General features: G+C 43.0%; 1 protein-coding gene across 7 annotated transcripts in view; it reads left to right on the top strand.

Annotated features, from left to right (window-relative positions):
• Positions 1–15,132, top strand: part of LOC128699797 (serine-rich adhesin for platelets) — a 350,518-nt gene that overhangs the window by 262,094 nt on the left and 73,292 nt on the right. For 5 of the 7 annotated variants that reach the window (XM_070102414.1, XM_070102415.1, XM_070102413.1 and 2 more), the window contains 4 exons: positions 4,409–4,475; positions 5,182–5,286; positions 6,752–7,084; positions 14,626–14,735. In XM_070102414.1, the coding sequence (XP_069958515.1) occupies positions 4,409–4,475; positions 5,182–5,286; positions 6,752–7,084; positions 14,626–14,735 (615 nt within the window). Of the gene's footprint in view, positions 1–4,408; positions 4,476–5,181; positions 5,287–6,735; positions 7,085–14,625; positions 14,736–15,132 lie in introns of those variants that run through there. The other 2 variants (XM_070102416.1, XM_070102417.1) reach the window with 2 other exon arrangements.

The raw sequence follows: 15,132 nt of genomic DNA, 5'->3' as shown, positions 1-15,132 counted from the left end.
GAAACAGATGAAAAACACAACCACGATGGAGACTTCCGTCACCAGGATATCGGGGAACGACTGAGTATGTCATCCTTGACGGAGTCTGCCGATCTAACCTTTGAATCACATTCTGAAGCTGTGAAACATTATTTACCACAAGACATGAGCATGGCACAGCAGGTAAAGTTGACTAGCGGAGCACAACATGACACCAGAGGATGGAAACCTCAGGAATATGCAACGTGCAAAATGTCGAAGTCAGTCTCTGGCGACTATTACAGCTTAGTGGATGAATGTCAGGAGAGCGAGACGCGGCCCTTATTAAGCATTGGAGAGGAAGCAGGAGTACAACAACAACGTCGGAGGTCAACTGGCACCATGAACCACCGGGGAATCTCTCCTTCCTCCTCCTCAGCATCTGGACGAAGTCTCTCCTACTCCCGGCCACTGCAATTAGGTTCTGTGGCTCCAACCGTTCAGAGCATTGTAGCCCCGTCATCAACAGTGGCGTGCTCAGTTATAGCTTGTGTTGACTCTCTTAAGAACGACAGTGTTTCAGATTTCCTTGCCGGAGACTCTTTAACGCGTCGTGATTCTCTGACCTTGCCACCAGGACCGGCCAAACTCTGGTGGACGCCGCGCTCGCGCGCGGCATCTCCATTGTTTTCTTCTGCTGAGTCATCACCGCTTGGGTCCCCAGCGTACCGTACACCACCTGAAGGCACTCCGTGGTCTACTCCGCGTCCCTCACTAGAGTACACTCCTGCGCTGGAGGGTCGTCTGGATGCTACACCAAGTGGAGAAAGCAACATTTCTGACAGTCAACTAGACGGTACACCGTTCCACACCCCTAGACCGTCCCTCACGCCCCGGCCGTCCCTGGTGCTAGAGCCCAGCGAGGGACCCCCTTGTATGCTCCTACTGGCTGGAGACGAGCCTTCACGGAGCCCTGGGCTTCCCTGCACGTTCAGAATTCGTCATGACTCTGATTCTCCGCAGGATGAGATCTGGACACAGGCATACTCCTTCAGTAGCTTCAACGGGCACTCACCAGGGCATGACTTACCTGGCGGGGCATTTTCACTACCCACACGACCCGAGAAACACTTAGCAGGCAGAGAGTCACCAGTGTTATCCGACAAGGAGCGTACTACTGCACCAGCCCTAACACTTGCACAAGAAGAGTAGTGACGCCTGGTGATCATTACTGATATACAACTAGTGACTAGTACCGGGTATCGTGGCACCAACAAACTGGAAATGAAATTAGGCTACGTTTCGGCCTGTCTTGGACTTGGTAATGGTTTAGGACGGAGTGAAACATTGCCTGATTTGTAAGTTGCAAAATACATAGTCTAGAATCGTGTGATGGTGCAATCTTGCAGTGTGTTGACCAAAGAAACACATTGATGACTACTGGAGTGATGCGTAATACCTCACCTGTCACACTAGTGAGGTGTAATACCTCACCTATCACATTAGTGAGGTATAATACCTCACATATCACATTAGTGAGGTATAATACCTCACCTATCACATTTGTGAGGTGTAATACCTCGCCTATCACACCAGTGAGGTGTTCTCTCATTATTATTATTATTATTATTATTATTATTATTATTATTATTATTATATACACTAATATTATTAACACTATTATTATATTAACACTAATATTATTATATTAACACTAATATTATTATATTATTATTAACACTATATAATGGAACCTAAAATTGCGTTAATTTAGGTTAACGTTAACAAAAGTTATGCAAATTTAGCGTTAACGCAACGAAGTTGAGGTTTAGGCTGGTGGCAGATAGATGGTAAACTTGCAGGATAGACGGAGGTATAGAACGTGGAGAAACACACGATCTGTGTTTGTGTTGTGAAGACGGGTCGTAGAGGAAGGAAGTATCTCACAAGACGAAGACTTGACACATTTGGGAATTTTATTGAGGCAACGTTTCGCCAGCCAGTGGCTTCTTCAGTCCAATACAGAGAAGAACGATGGAAGACGAGGAGTAGTTTGATGTAATCAGTCCCTCAGCCTGGAGTTGATATTTTCAGTCCAATCAAGATTGATTGTCTGAACACATTGACTGAGGGACTGATTACCTCAAACTCCTCGTGTTTCTCCATTCTCTGTATTGAGCTGAAGAAGCCACTGGCTGGCGAAACGTTGCCTCAGTAAAGATTTCCAATATAGCACAAGTGTCTCATTCTTGTCAGTTTTCTGAAGCATTTATATAACATCTGACAAGACACACGTCACCTGCCACCCCGTCCTCACGTTACTTCAGGAACAACAACAGACATGAACACGTCTCTCACCGCCTCCAAAACACACGTCAAGTGACGCAACTCTTATAAAAGAATTTATTGAAACAGTCACGTAAATAAGTGTTTGTGTTTTCAAACTGTGTTTTTGATCAAAAGTGAAAAATGAAGCCTCGGCCTTATTATGTGTGAGTCGCGACCTACATACAACTTAAAGAATTCTTACAGCCATTGTGTGTGTTGCGGTCAACTTACAACTTATATTGTTAAATTTTCACTTCCATTTAGAGGAAAGAGTTTCAGAGATGACCTGCATTATGTTTTTAAGTTAGGAAATGCAAGTAAACAAGAGTTTCTAGATTGCAATATTAAAAAAAGTGTTATTGAAGCAGAGAGTGATCCAGCGACGCGTCTCTTAACACACGACTCTTTCGTTTTGCTTCTTTCATTATTCAGTTTTATCTACAATGTTTTTTTTTGTGTATTAAAAAGTTATTTAGATATACAAGCACAAAATGTGAATATGTAATTGTATGGAAGATACGGTAGTCTTGCAACGTGTGTGTGTGTGAGAGAGAGAGAGAGAGATAGAGAGTGTGAGTGTGTATAAGAGTGAAATCAAGTTAGATTGTAATCGATCGAGTCAGAGTACTTGGCAAGTGACAGTGTTAGAATGGGAGTACATAGGAGTGGGAGAGGGCAGGATGATCCTAGTGTAGACCATCTCTCACTCTTCCTCAGTGTACCTCACATTAATCACTAGCGCACAATTCTCCTCCACTAAGTGAGGCTGAGTGCTATCATACCACAGCACAGTGTTCTTTCTACTCTTACTCCTGTCAAGAGTAGTCAACTTATATAATAAGAGTACACTCATCTATATTACCATAATACACACATTTTAAGAGGCACATAAGTACCCCTGTCTTATAATAACATGTACATTATCCATAATTACTGTCGCATTTGCTTTGTGTCTAGGACAGTTGTGAGGACAGTTATGTTGCATTGGTGTGAGCAAAGCTCACACCGTTGTCCTCAAAAATCTGTTAAGTTATACCATGAATTAAGGAAAGATCCTGGACAAGGTAGATTATAGTGGAAAAATGAACATGTTATTAGTAGACGGGGAACTTGGGTGCCTTTTAAGGACTTTGTGGATAGCAAAAGGTAGTGAGTAGCTACACAGGAAATATTTTCATCTACTGCAGTATTCTAAGATTCCATTCTATGAATGAACACTGACTATTAGCTTGTAGGGAATGCCTCGTTGGGTTAACACAGTGTAAGTTGTATAACAGCCTTCAAAACTAATATTTCTATAGTTCTAACTTGATATATTTATAATACTGTGAGAGAATCTATTCTGGTTGTATTCTATAAGGTTTTTATATTTCAACAAGACTGTATAATGGCGATGAATATATATATAGTGTAAAATATACAAGATGGAAGTTGTAGTAATATATCATATATTAAGTAACTAATGTTTCTCTCAACCATGTGATCTTTTCTGTTTTATTCTCACGAGGAGTGATCAAGTAAGTGACACCTACACTTGTATTACACACACTTTCTCACACACTATCCATAATCTATGTGTTTTACACTATGGGAACAACAGTTTTCCATCACATATGATAGGGTTCATGCACGAGGTAATGTTCCGTGTGTTAATTACATTGTGGGAACAAAAATGATCTGATTTTCTCGTTAAATTCCGTTGCACAAGATGAGCTTCGTATATGAGATCCAAATATGGGATTACATTGCTAGTAATTCATTGTTAAAAAGCAATACACATCAGATTCACTGATACTCTTAGTTAACAATACACACGTTAGATTCAGTGATACCCTCCTGTTAGTAAACTTAAACGGGAATGGGGTGTGTGGGTACCTAGTGTAGTAATATGAATATCAAAGGTAAACAATGTCAAGTATGTAAATAAGACACAGGATAAGACGTTTCGTCCACCAGGGCTTGATCAATCCTTGATGGACGAAACGTTATCTAAGTGTCTTAGACCCTTATCAAGTCACAACCGAAAGAGCACGGACAGAAACGTCGTCTAGCCTGGTCACTAGTGTTAGTTATTTGTGAATTGTTCCTTGCATAGTATTGTGACTTAGTGTTTGTTTTGCAGGGGAGGCAACAGAAGGGCTGGGGACGAGAAGCATCGCAGGACTGGTCTCACCACTGTCTCCCCTCAGGTTGGTAAACAATACACCAGTGTTCGTGTTACTTGTGCTTTATAGGGCCATTGACAACATATGTTGTATCTTCTTGTGGTTTAAAGTGCTACTGACAGCATATTCTGTATCTTGTGGTTTATAAGGGCCACTGACAACATACGTTGTATCTTGTTGTGGTTTATAAGGGCCGCTGACAACATACGTTGTATCTTGTTGTGGTTTATAAGGGCCGCTGACAACATACGTTGTATCTTGTTGTGGTTTATAAGGGCTGCTAAAACATACGTTGTATCTTGTGGTTTATAAGGGCCGCTGACAACATACGTTGTATCTTGTGGTTTATAAGGGCCGCTGACAACATACGTTGTATCTTGTTGTGGTTTATAAGGGCCACTGACAACAATACAAGTTTTATCTAGTTCTAGGAATTAGGAATGGCTTTCCCTTGTATGAAAGTTGATTCTCTCTCATTATCTATTTGTTGTATGACCCTTTCTGGCATAGTGCCTTACATTAAAGTTGATAATATTAGCACTATGATTAAATGCCCTCACCTAATCGAGGTTGCAGGGGTTGAGTCACAGCTCCTGGCCCCACCTCTTCACCGATTGTCTCCAGCTCGGTTTACTACTGTTCCGCCTCTTCCTCTCCCCCTCTTCCTCTTTTCCCTCTTTCTCCTCTCCCACTTCTCTTCGTTCATTGTCAATATCATTGTTGTGTTTAGGTGGGTGGGAGCAGCGAGAGTGAGGAGAGTGAACAAGAACTGAAGACTCGAACCACCAGACGCCAACGACCTCACATCACCCACCTACAGCAACCATCCCAAGCTGTGAGTATCCCTTCCAACACTGCACTAACTCACCACCACATCTAACACAAATTGGCAATGAAAAGTACACTTGAAGGGCAGGCCTGGTCCAGGACCAAGACCTGGTCCAAGACCAAGACCTGGTCCAGAACCAAGGCCTGGTCCAGGAACAAGACCTGGCCAAGGATCAAGACCTGGTCAAGGATCGACTGGTCCAGGACCAAGACCTGGTCCAGGACCTAGACCTGCTCCAGGACTAAGGCCTGGTCCAGGACCAAGACCTGCTCCAGGACTAAGGCCTGCTCCAGGACCAAGACCTGTTCCAGGACCAAGACCTGCTCCAGGACCAAGACCTGCTCCAGGACCAAGACCTGGTCCAGGACCAAGGCCTGGTCCAAGACTAAGGCCTGGTCCAGGACTAAAACCTGGTCCAGGACCAAGATCTGGTCTAGGACCAAGGCCTGGTCCAGGACCAAGGCCTGGTCCAGGACCAAGGCCTGGTCCAGGACCAAGACCTGGTCCAGGATGGACGAACTTAGTTGTTTGCAGTGTTGACACGACTTTATTCTACTTAGCCTCTAAGTTCAAACATATACTAACTCTAGCATAGTTTATTTTGTATTGTATTTTATTAATAAAAGTTTAAAAAAAGATAAATCTAATACGTTATTGATCTATAATTGTTAATATTGTAGTTTGTCTAACTTATAATTTTTGTAGTCTATGGAGCGACTGTTGTAGTTAATTGTTTGTAATAGATTTTGTTAGTAATGAAGTTAATATTCGTGCATCAAGGTACCTTGATGCAGGTACCTAACCTCTCAAGGAAGGTGCTTGATCTTTGTAGGAATGGTATGTGGTACACACCAGTACATGATTAAGGCACGTATATAACACTGTGGTAACTTTATTATTATACCCGTAAACGGTCCAAACGTATATATACGTTTTTTCAACATTTGAAAGTATGTAAATAAAGTAGATCTTTTTGTTTTTTTACATTTGAAAATGTGTAAAAATAACTTAGATCTAATTTTGTAGCGCTACACATGTGGACGTAGATCTGCTGGGACAGTTTACGGGTTTAAACGTAGTCGACTTAAGGAGCTCCTGCACAGGTCTGATTATTATTATTATTATTATAATAATCAAGGGGGAAGCGCTAAACCCGGAGGATTATACAGCGCCTAGGGGGGGATGCGGAAGGCATTCAGGCTTAATTCGGGGAACTGGAGCACAGATCCAATTCCCTAAATCAAGAGCCCCTCACCAATATCAAGGAACCTTCCTTGAGGGGTGCACAGGTCTGAGCTTCACTCAGACTTCACCTTACGAAAGCAGGCAAAGCAGATGCGATAGTAATTATGGACAAGGTAGATTGTAGGAAAAATAAACATATTAGAAAACAGGGGAACTGACGTGACCCTTAAGTGCCTGGTCAGGAGAGATTTTCCCTGACCAGTAAAACAGGTGATTCCTACGACAGGAACTTGACGTAGCACCGTTGTCTCCGCCACCGTCACTGGAGAACGCTGAAGAGGAGGACTCGCCTATCAAAGAGGAGCCTCATCTACCATCCACGCCGGAGTCTGGCTCATCCATAACCTCGTCTGAACTTTTCTCCCGCTTGACTCAGAGGGCAGCCTTGACGAGTGTCACCTCCAGTGATGACACTTGTGGTGCTTCCTCCGCAGCCAGGACCACCTCCGTCAGCTGCATACTGACGGAGGTGCCTGCACACGGTGACACTCAAGACAACCCCACCACGTCAACCTCCTCCACTCAACAACCTTCCAACCCCACCACCTCAGCCGACGAGGTAAACATTAAGAACACTTCTAGCTTGGCTTTGAATATACAACTTGGCTGCATGTCCTCGCCTTATTTTGCCACTTTTTCATTTTGATATATTTAACACGTAATGACATTCATACGTTGCTGCAACTAAGCTATAACGAAAGACGCTTAACTAATACTTAAGCAGCGAAATTGCCTACAATCCTCTCTTGGTGCTTCCTTGTGTAACTAAAGGCATGCTCGGCTACATTCACTAGGCGTTGTGTACTGTACTCGATGTTGTTATGAATATATTCATTCAGTGTAGTTCAGTATGGAGACAGTAGTGACGCACTGCTGGGGCTGGACTGTTCCAGTTGTTTCTTGCATGTACTATACTGTTTTGTATGTGTAAGTCGATATTCTTAGATGAGTAAGATACATGTCCAACAGTTTGGTGTCTTTATTGCCAAAACGTTTCGCCTGATCAGTAGGCGTCTTCAGTCGAAATATAGAGGTGATTAAATACTGGAGACAACAGTAGTGGGGAGGTAGATATACGGTGATCAGTTGTTTAGCCTTGAAGATGTTTGAGGTGGTCAGTCCCTCAGCCTTGGTCGTGTTCACATCCCATCATGACCCTGAACCATACACAAGACTGAGGGACTGATTACTTCACATTTACACTACTACTGTTGTCTAAAGTATTTAGTCAACTCTGCTTTATGACTGAACAAACCTGATCATCTAGGCAAAGATACCGAAGTGTTGTACAAGTTGGTATTATATACACTTAATATAATGATATTCTTATACTTATTACAGTTTTACTGTTCTTACTCTGTTTCACTGTTCTTTGTTTCACTGTTCTTACTCTTTCACTGTTCTTACTGTTTCACGGTTCTTACTCTTTCACTGTTCTTACTGTTTCACGGTTCTTACTCTTTCACTGTTCTTACTGTTTCACGGTTCTTACTCTTTCACTGTTCTTACTGTTTCACTGTTCTTACTCTTTCACTGTTCTTACTGTTTCACGGTTCTTACTCTTTCACTGTTCTTACTGTTTCACTGTTCTTACTCTTTCACTGTTCTTACTGTTTCACGGTTCTTACTCTTTCACTGTTCATACTCTCAGTTTATTGCTGTTTTCTCTACCTTGTATCTGCTGTCACTTGTCTTGCATTCATATGTTTGGTGTTCTAACTTCACCTGTGTTCCTTCTAACACCTGTTCATTGCTTCTGACTTCGTGTTCTCCATTGTTTTCGTTCTCTGTACTTCATGAGTGTTCTACATTGTTCTGATGTTCACGTGTAAGTGTTTTTGGCCCTTCATCCAGGTGACAGGTGTTAGTACATATAATGAAGGTGTTGGTTAGCACTTGTGCACTTGTCATATAGATGTTAGTCGGTCAACACCTGTTATCCAGGTGTCAGCCAACACGTGTCATCCAGGTGTCAGCCAACACGTGTCATCCAGGTGTCAGCGTGTCATCCAGGTGTAGGCCAACACGTGTCATCCAGGCGTCAGTCAACACGTGTCATCCAGGTGTCAGCCAACACGTGTCATCCAGGTGTCGGCCAACACATGTCATTCAGGCGTCAGTCAATACGTGTCATCCAGGTGTCAGCCAACACGTGTCATCCAGGTGTCAGCCAACGTGTCATCCAGGTGTCAGCCAACACGTGTCATCCAGGTGTCGGCCAACACGTGTCATCCAGGTGTCAGCCAACGTGTCATCCAGGTGTCAGCCAACACGTGTCATCCAGGTGTCAGTTAACACGTGTCATCCAGGTGTCGGCCAACAGGTGTCATCCAGGTGTCAGCCAACACGTGTCATCCAGGTGTCAGCCAACACGTGTCATCCAGGTGTCAGCCAACACGTGTCATCCAGGTGTCAGCGTGTCATCCAGGTGTCGGCCAACACGTGTCATCCAGGTGTCAGTCAACGTGTCATCCAGGTGTCGGCCAACACATGTCATCCAGGTGTCAGCCAACACGTGTCATCCAGGTGTCAGCCAACACGTGTCATCCAGGTGTCAGTCAACGTGTCATCCAGGTGTCGGCCAACACGTGTCATCCAGGTGTCAGTCAACGTGTCATCCAGGTGTCAGCCAACACGTGTCATCCAGGTGTCAGCCAACACGTGTCATCCAGGTGTCGGCCAACACGTGTCATCCAGGTGTCAGTTAACACGTGTCATACAGGTGTCGGCCAACACGTGTCATCCAGGTGTCAGTTAACACGTGTCATCCAGGTGTCAGCCAACACGTGTCATCCAGATGTCGGCCAACACGTGTCATCCAGGTGTCAGTCAACGCGTCATCCAGGTGTCGGCCAACACGTGTCATCCAGGTGTCAGTCAACGTGTCATCCAGGTGTCAGCCAACACGTGTCATCCAGGTGTCAGCCAACACGTGTCATCCAGGTGTCGCCCAACACGTGTCATCCAGGTGTCAGCCAACACGTGTCATCCAGGTGTCAGTCAACGTGTCATCCAGGCGTCGGCCAACACATGTCATCCAGGTGTCAGCCAACACGTGTCATCCAGGTGTCAGTCAACGTGTCATCCAGGTGTCAGTCAACGTGTCATCCAGGTGTCAGCCAACACGTGTCATCCAGGTGTCAGTCAACGTGTCATCCAGGTGTCGGCCAACACGTGTCATCCAGGTGTCAGTCAACGTGTCATCCAGGTGTCGGACAACACGTGTCATCCAGGTGTCAGTCAACGTGCCATCCAGGTGTCGGCCAACACGTGTCATCCATGTGTCAGTCAACGTGTCATCCAGGTGTCAGCCAACACATGTCATCCAGGTGTCAGTCAACGTGTCATCCAGGTGTCAGCCAACACGTGTCATCCAGGTGTCAGTTAACACGTGTCATCCAGGTGTCAGTCAACGTGTCATCCAGGCGTCGGCCAACACATGTCATCCAGGTGTCAGTCAACGTGTCATCCAGGTGTCAGCCAACACGTGTCATTCAGGTGTCAGCCAACACGTGTCATCCAGGTGTCAGCCAACACGTGTCATCCAGGTGTCGGCCAACACGTGTCATCCAGGTGTCAGTCAACGTGTCATCCAGGTGTCGGCCAACACGTGTCATCCAGGTGTCAGTCAACGTGTCATCCAGGTGTCGGCCAACACGTGTCATCCAGGTGTCAACGTGTCATCCAGGTGTCGGCCAACACGTGTCATCCAGGTGTCAGTCAACGTGTCATCCAGGTGTCAGCCAACACGTGTCATCCAGGTGTCAGTCAACGTGTCATCCAGGTGTCAGCCAACACGTGTCATCCAGGTGTCAGCCAACACGTGTCATCCAGGTGTCAGTTAACACGTGTCATCCAGGTGTCAGCCAACACGTGTCATCCAGGTGTCGGCCAACACGTGTCATCCAGGTGTCAGTCAACGTGTCATCCAGGTGTCGGCCAACACGTGTCATCCAGGTGTCAGTCAACGTGTCATCCAGGCGTCGGCCAACACATGTCATCCAGGTGTCAGCCAACACGTGTCATCCAGGTGTCAGTCAACGTGTCATCCAGGTGTCAGCCAACACGTGTCATCCAGGTGTCAGTCAACGTGTCATCCAGGTGTCAGCCAACACGTGTCATCCAGGCGTCAGCCAACACGTGTCATCCAGGTGTCAGCCAACACGTGTCATCCAGGTGTCAGCCAACACGTGTCATCCAGGTGTCAGCCAACACGTGTCATCCAGGTGTCAGCCAACACGTGTCATCCAGGTGTCAGGCAACACGTGTCATCCAGGTGTCTCGCACACTTGCCGTCAGCCTCCTACATCGTCTCCTCTACAATCTTACACTAGCGTCTTATATGCACAAGCGTTACATTAATTTTTAAACTCTACCTAAGTGTATCATTGTGACATTATTATTGTAGCCTTAATAATAGTAGTAAGGTGGTAGTAGTAGTGATAGTAGTTGTAGTGATAGTGTGGTGGTTGTAGTGAGAGTTGTAATGATAGTGTGTTGGTTGTGTAGTACAGTATATAACTGGTTGTTTGTCAGGGTTATTTGAGAGTGATGGTAGTACAATATATAACTATGGTTGTGTGTGTCAGGGTAATGGAAGAGTGATGGTAGTACAATATATAACTATGGTTGTGTGTCAGGGTTATGGAAGAGTGATGGTAGTACAATATAACTATGGTTGTGTGTGTCAGGGTTATGGAAGAGTAATGATAGTACAATATATAACTATGGTTGTGTGTCAGGGTTATGGAAGAGTGATGATAGTACAATATATAACTATGGTTGTGTGTCAGGGTTATGGAAGAGTGATGATAGTACAATATATAACTATGGTTGTGTGTGTCAGGGTTATGGAAGAGTAATGATAGTACAATATATAACTATGGTTTTGTGTCAGGGTAATGGAAGAGTGATGATAGTACAATATATAACTATGGTTGTGTGTCAGGGTTATGGAAGAGTAATGATAGTACAATGTATAACTATGGTTGTGTGTCAGGGTTATGGAAGTGTGATGGTAGTACAATATATAACTATGGTTGTGTGTGTCAGGGTTATGGAAGAGTGATGATAGTACAATATATAACTATGGTTGTGTGTCAGGGTTATGGAAGAGTGATGGTAGTACAATATATAACTATGGTTGTGTGTGTCAGGGTTATGGAAGTGATGGTAGTACAATATATAACTATGGTTGTGTGTGTCAGGGTTATGGAAGAGTAATGATAGTACAATATATAACTATGGTTGTGTGTGTCAGGGTTATGGAAGAGTAATGATAGTACAATATATAACTATGGTTGTGTGTCAGGGTTATGGAAGAGTGATGGTAGTACAATATATAACTATGGTTGTGTGTCAGGGTTATGGAAGAGTAATGATAGTACAATATATAACTATGGTTTTGTGTCAGGGTAATGGAAGAGTGATGATAGTACAATATATAACTATGGTTGTGTGTCAGGGTTATGGAAGAGTAATGATAGTACAATGTATAACTATGGTTGTGTGTCAGGGTTATGGAAGTGTGATGGTAGTACAATATATAACTATGGTTGTGTGTGTCAGGGTTATGGAAGAGTGATGATAGTACAATATATAACTATGGTTGTGTGTCAGGGTTATGGAAGAGTGATGGTAGTACAATATATAACTATGGTTGTGTGTCAGGGTTATGGAAGAGTAATGATAGTACAATATATAACTATGGTTTTGTGTCAGGGTTATGGAAGAGTGATGGTAGTACAATATATAACTATGGTTGTGTGTCAGGGTTATGGAAGAGTGATGGTAGTACAATATATAACTATGGTTGTGTGTCAGGGTTATGGAAGAGTGATGGTAGTACAATATATAACTATGGTTGTGTGTCAGGGTTATGGAAGTGTGATGGTAGTACAATATATAACTATGGTTGTGTGTGTCAGGGTTATGGAAGAGTGATGATAGTACAATATATAACTATGGTTGTGTGTGTCAGGGTTATGGAAGAGTGATGGTAGTACAATATATAACTATGGTTGTGTGTCAGGGTTATGGAAGAGTGATGGTAGTACAATATATAACTATGGTTGTGTGTGTCAGGGTTATGGAAGTGATGGTAGTACAATATAACTATGGTTGTGTGTGTCAGGGTTATGGAAGTGATGGTAGTACAATATAACTATGGTTGTGTGTCAGGGTTATGGAAGTGATGGTAGTACAATATAACTATGGTTGTGTGTCAGGGTTATGGAAGAGTAATGATAGTACAATATATAACTATGGTTGTGTGTCAGGGTTATGGAAGAGTGATAGTAGTACAATATAACTATGGTTGTGTGTCAGGGTTATGGAAGTGATGGTAGTACAATATAACTATGGTTGTGTGTCAGGGTTATGGAAGTGATGGTAGTACAATATAACTATGGTTGTGTGTCAGGGTTATGGAAGTGATGGTAGTACAATATAACTATGGTTGTGTGTCAGGGTTATGGAAGAGTAATGATAGTACAATATATAACTATGGTTGTGTGTCAGGGTTATGGAAGAGTGATGGTAGTACAATATATAACTATGGTTGTGTGTCAGGGTTATGGAAGAGTAATGATAGTACAATATATAACTATGGTTGTGTGTCAGGGTAATGGAAGAGTGATGATAGTACAATATATAACTATGGTTGTGTGTCAGGGTTATGGAAGAGTAATGGTAGTACAATATAACTATGGTTGTGTGTGTCAGGGTTATGGAAGAGTGATGGTAGTACAATATAACTATGGTTGTGTGTGTCAGGGTTATGGAAGAGTGATGGTAGTACAATATATAACTATGGTTGTGTGTGTCAGGGTTATGGAAGTGATGGTAGTACAATATAACTATGGTTGTGTGTGTCAGGGTTATGGAAGAGTGATGGTAGTACAATATATAACTATGGTTGTGTGTGTCAGGGTTATGGAAGAGTGATGGTAGTACAATATATAACTATGGTTGTGTGTCAGGGTTATGGAAGAGTGATGGTAGTACAATATATAACTATGGTTGTGTGTGTCAGGGTTATGGAAGTGATGGTAGTACAATATAACTATGGTTGTGTGTGTCAGGGTTATGGAAGTGATGGTAGTACAATATAACTATGGTTGTGTGTCAGGGTTATGGAAGTGATGGTAGTACAATATAACTATGGTTGTGTGTCAGGGTTATGGAAGTGATGGTAGTACAATATAACTATGGTTGTGTGTCAGGGTTATGGAAGAGTGATGGTAGTACAATATAACTATGGTTGTGTGTGTCAGGGTTATGGAAGAGTAATGATAGTACAATATATAACTATGGTTGTGTGTGTCAGGGTTATGGAAGTGATGGTAGTACAATATATAACTATGGTTGTGTGTCAGGGTTATGGAAGAGTGATGGTAGTACAATATAACTATGGTTGTGTGTGTCAGGGTTATGGAAGAGTGATGGTAGTACAATATATAACTATGGTTGTGTGTGTCAGGGTTATGGAAGAGTGATGGTAGTACAATATATAACTATGGTTGTGTGTCAGGGTTATGGAAGAGTGATGGTAGTACAATATATAACTATGGTTGTGTGTCAGGGTTATGGAAGAGTGATGGTAGTACAATATATAACTATGGTTGTGTGTCAGGGTTATGGAAGAGTGATGGTAGTACAATATATAACTATGGTTGTGTGTCAGGGTTATGGAAGAGTGATGGTAGTACAATATATAACTATGGTTGTGTGTCAGGGTTATGGAAGAGTGATGGTAGTACAATATATAACTATGGTTGTGTGTGTCAGGGTTATGGAAGAGTGATGGTAGTACAATATATAACTATGGTTGTGTGTGTCAGGGTTATGGAAGTGATGGTAGTACAATATATAACTATGGTTGTGTGTGTCAGGGTTATGGAAGAGTGATGGTAGTACAATATATAACTATGGTTGTGTGTGTCAGGGTTATGGAAGAGTAATGATAGTACAATATATAACTATGGTTGTGTGTCAGGGTTATGGAAGAGTGATGGTAGTACAATATATAACTATGGTTGTGTGTGTCAGGGTTATGGAAGAGTGATGGTAGTACAATATAACTATGGTTGTGTGTGCCAGGAAGGCTCGGTGGGTGGAGGAGAGAGATGCCAGTCTTGCTGTACAGTCTTCCCCTCACTCCAAGACAACCATCTTAGAGCTGCTGGTCTCTTGAGAGACGACTCCATACCGTAAGTATTATTATTATATTATTATCGACACTTATCACTTTTTCTCCCTAACACCTTGACAACCACTATCACCACAACATTTACCACATCCATCACCAGTATCACTACCACCATTGTCATCACCATTGCTCACCATCATACACGGGAACTGAAACTTGAGGTTGGTCTCCGACCTGTCGACTAGAGGCCGACACTGGTGTACTTACCTTTTTATATTTTATGTTTTGTACTTTACCTGCTGAAGAGAACCTCAAGTTCACCTTTTAAATCTTTGAATTCATATGTATATCCTGTAGTAGCTTGGTTCTCATCAGCTGGTCCACGGACCCCTACAATGCTCTTCAATTTTTGCATAAATTCTTACATTTACATTTATGTTTCTGTCTTGTGTCTTTAT

This window comes from Cherax quadricarinatus, chromosome 81 (assembly GCF_038502225.1).
Source record: "Cherax quadricarinatus isolate ZL_2023a chromosome 81, ASM3850222v1, whole genome shotgun sequence".
Classification (NCBI taxonomy): Eukaryota; Metazoa; Arthropoda; class Malacostraca; order Decapoda; family Parastacidae; genus Cherax; species Cherax quadricarinatus.
The sequence above is the reverse complement of the archived record's forward strand: the minus strand, read 5'-3'. Positions and strand labels throughout refer to the sequence as shown.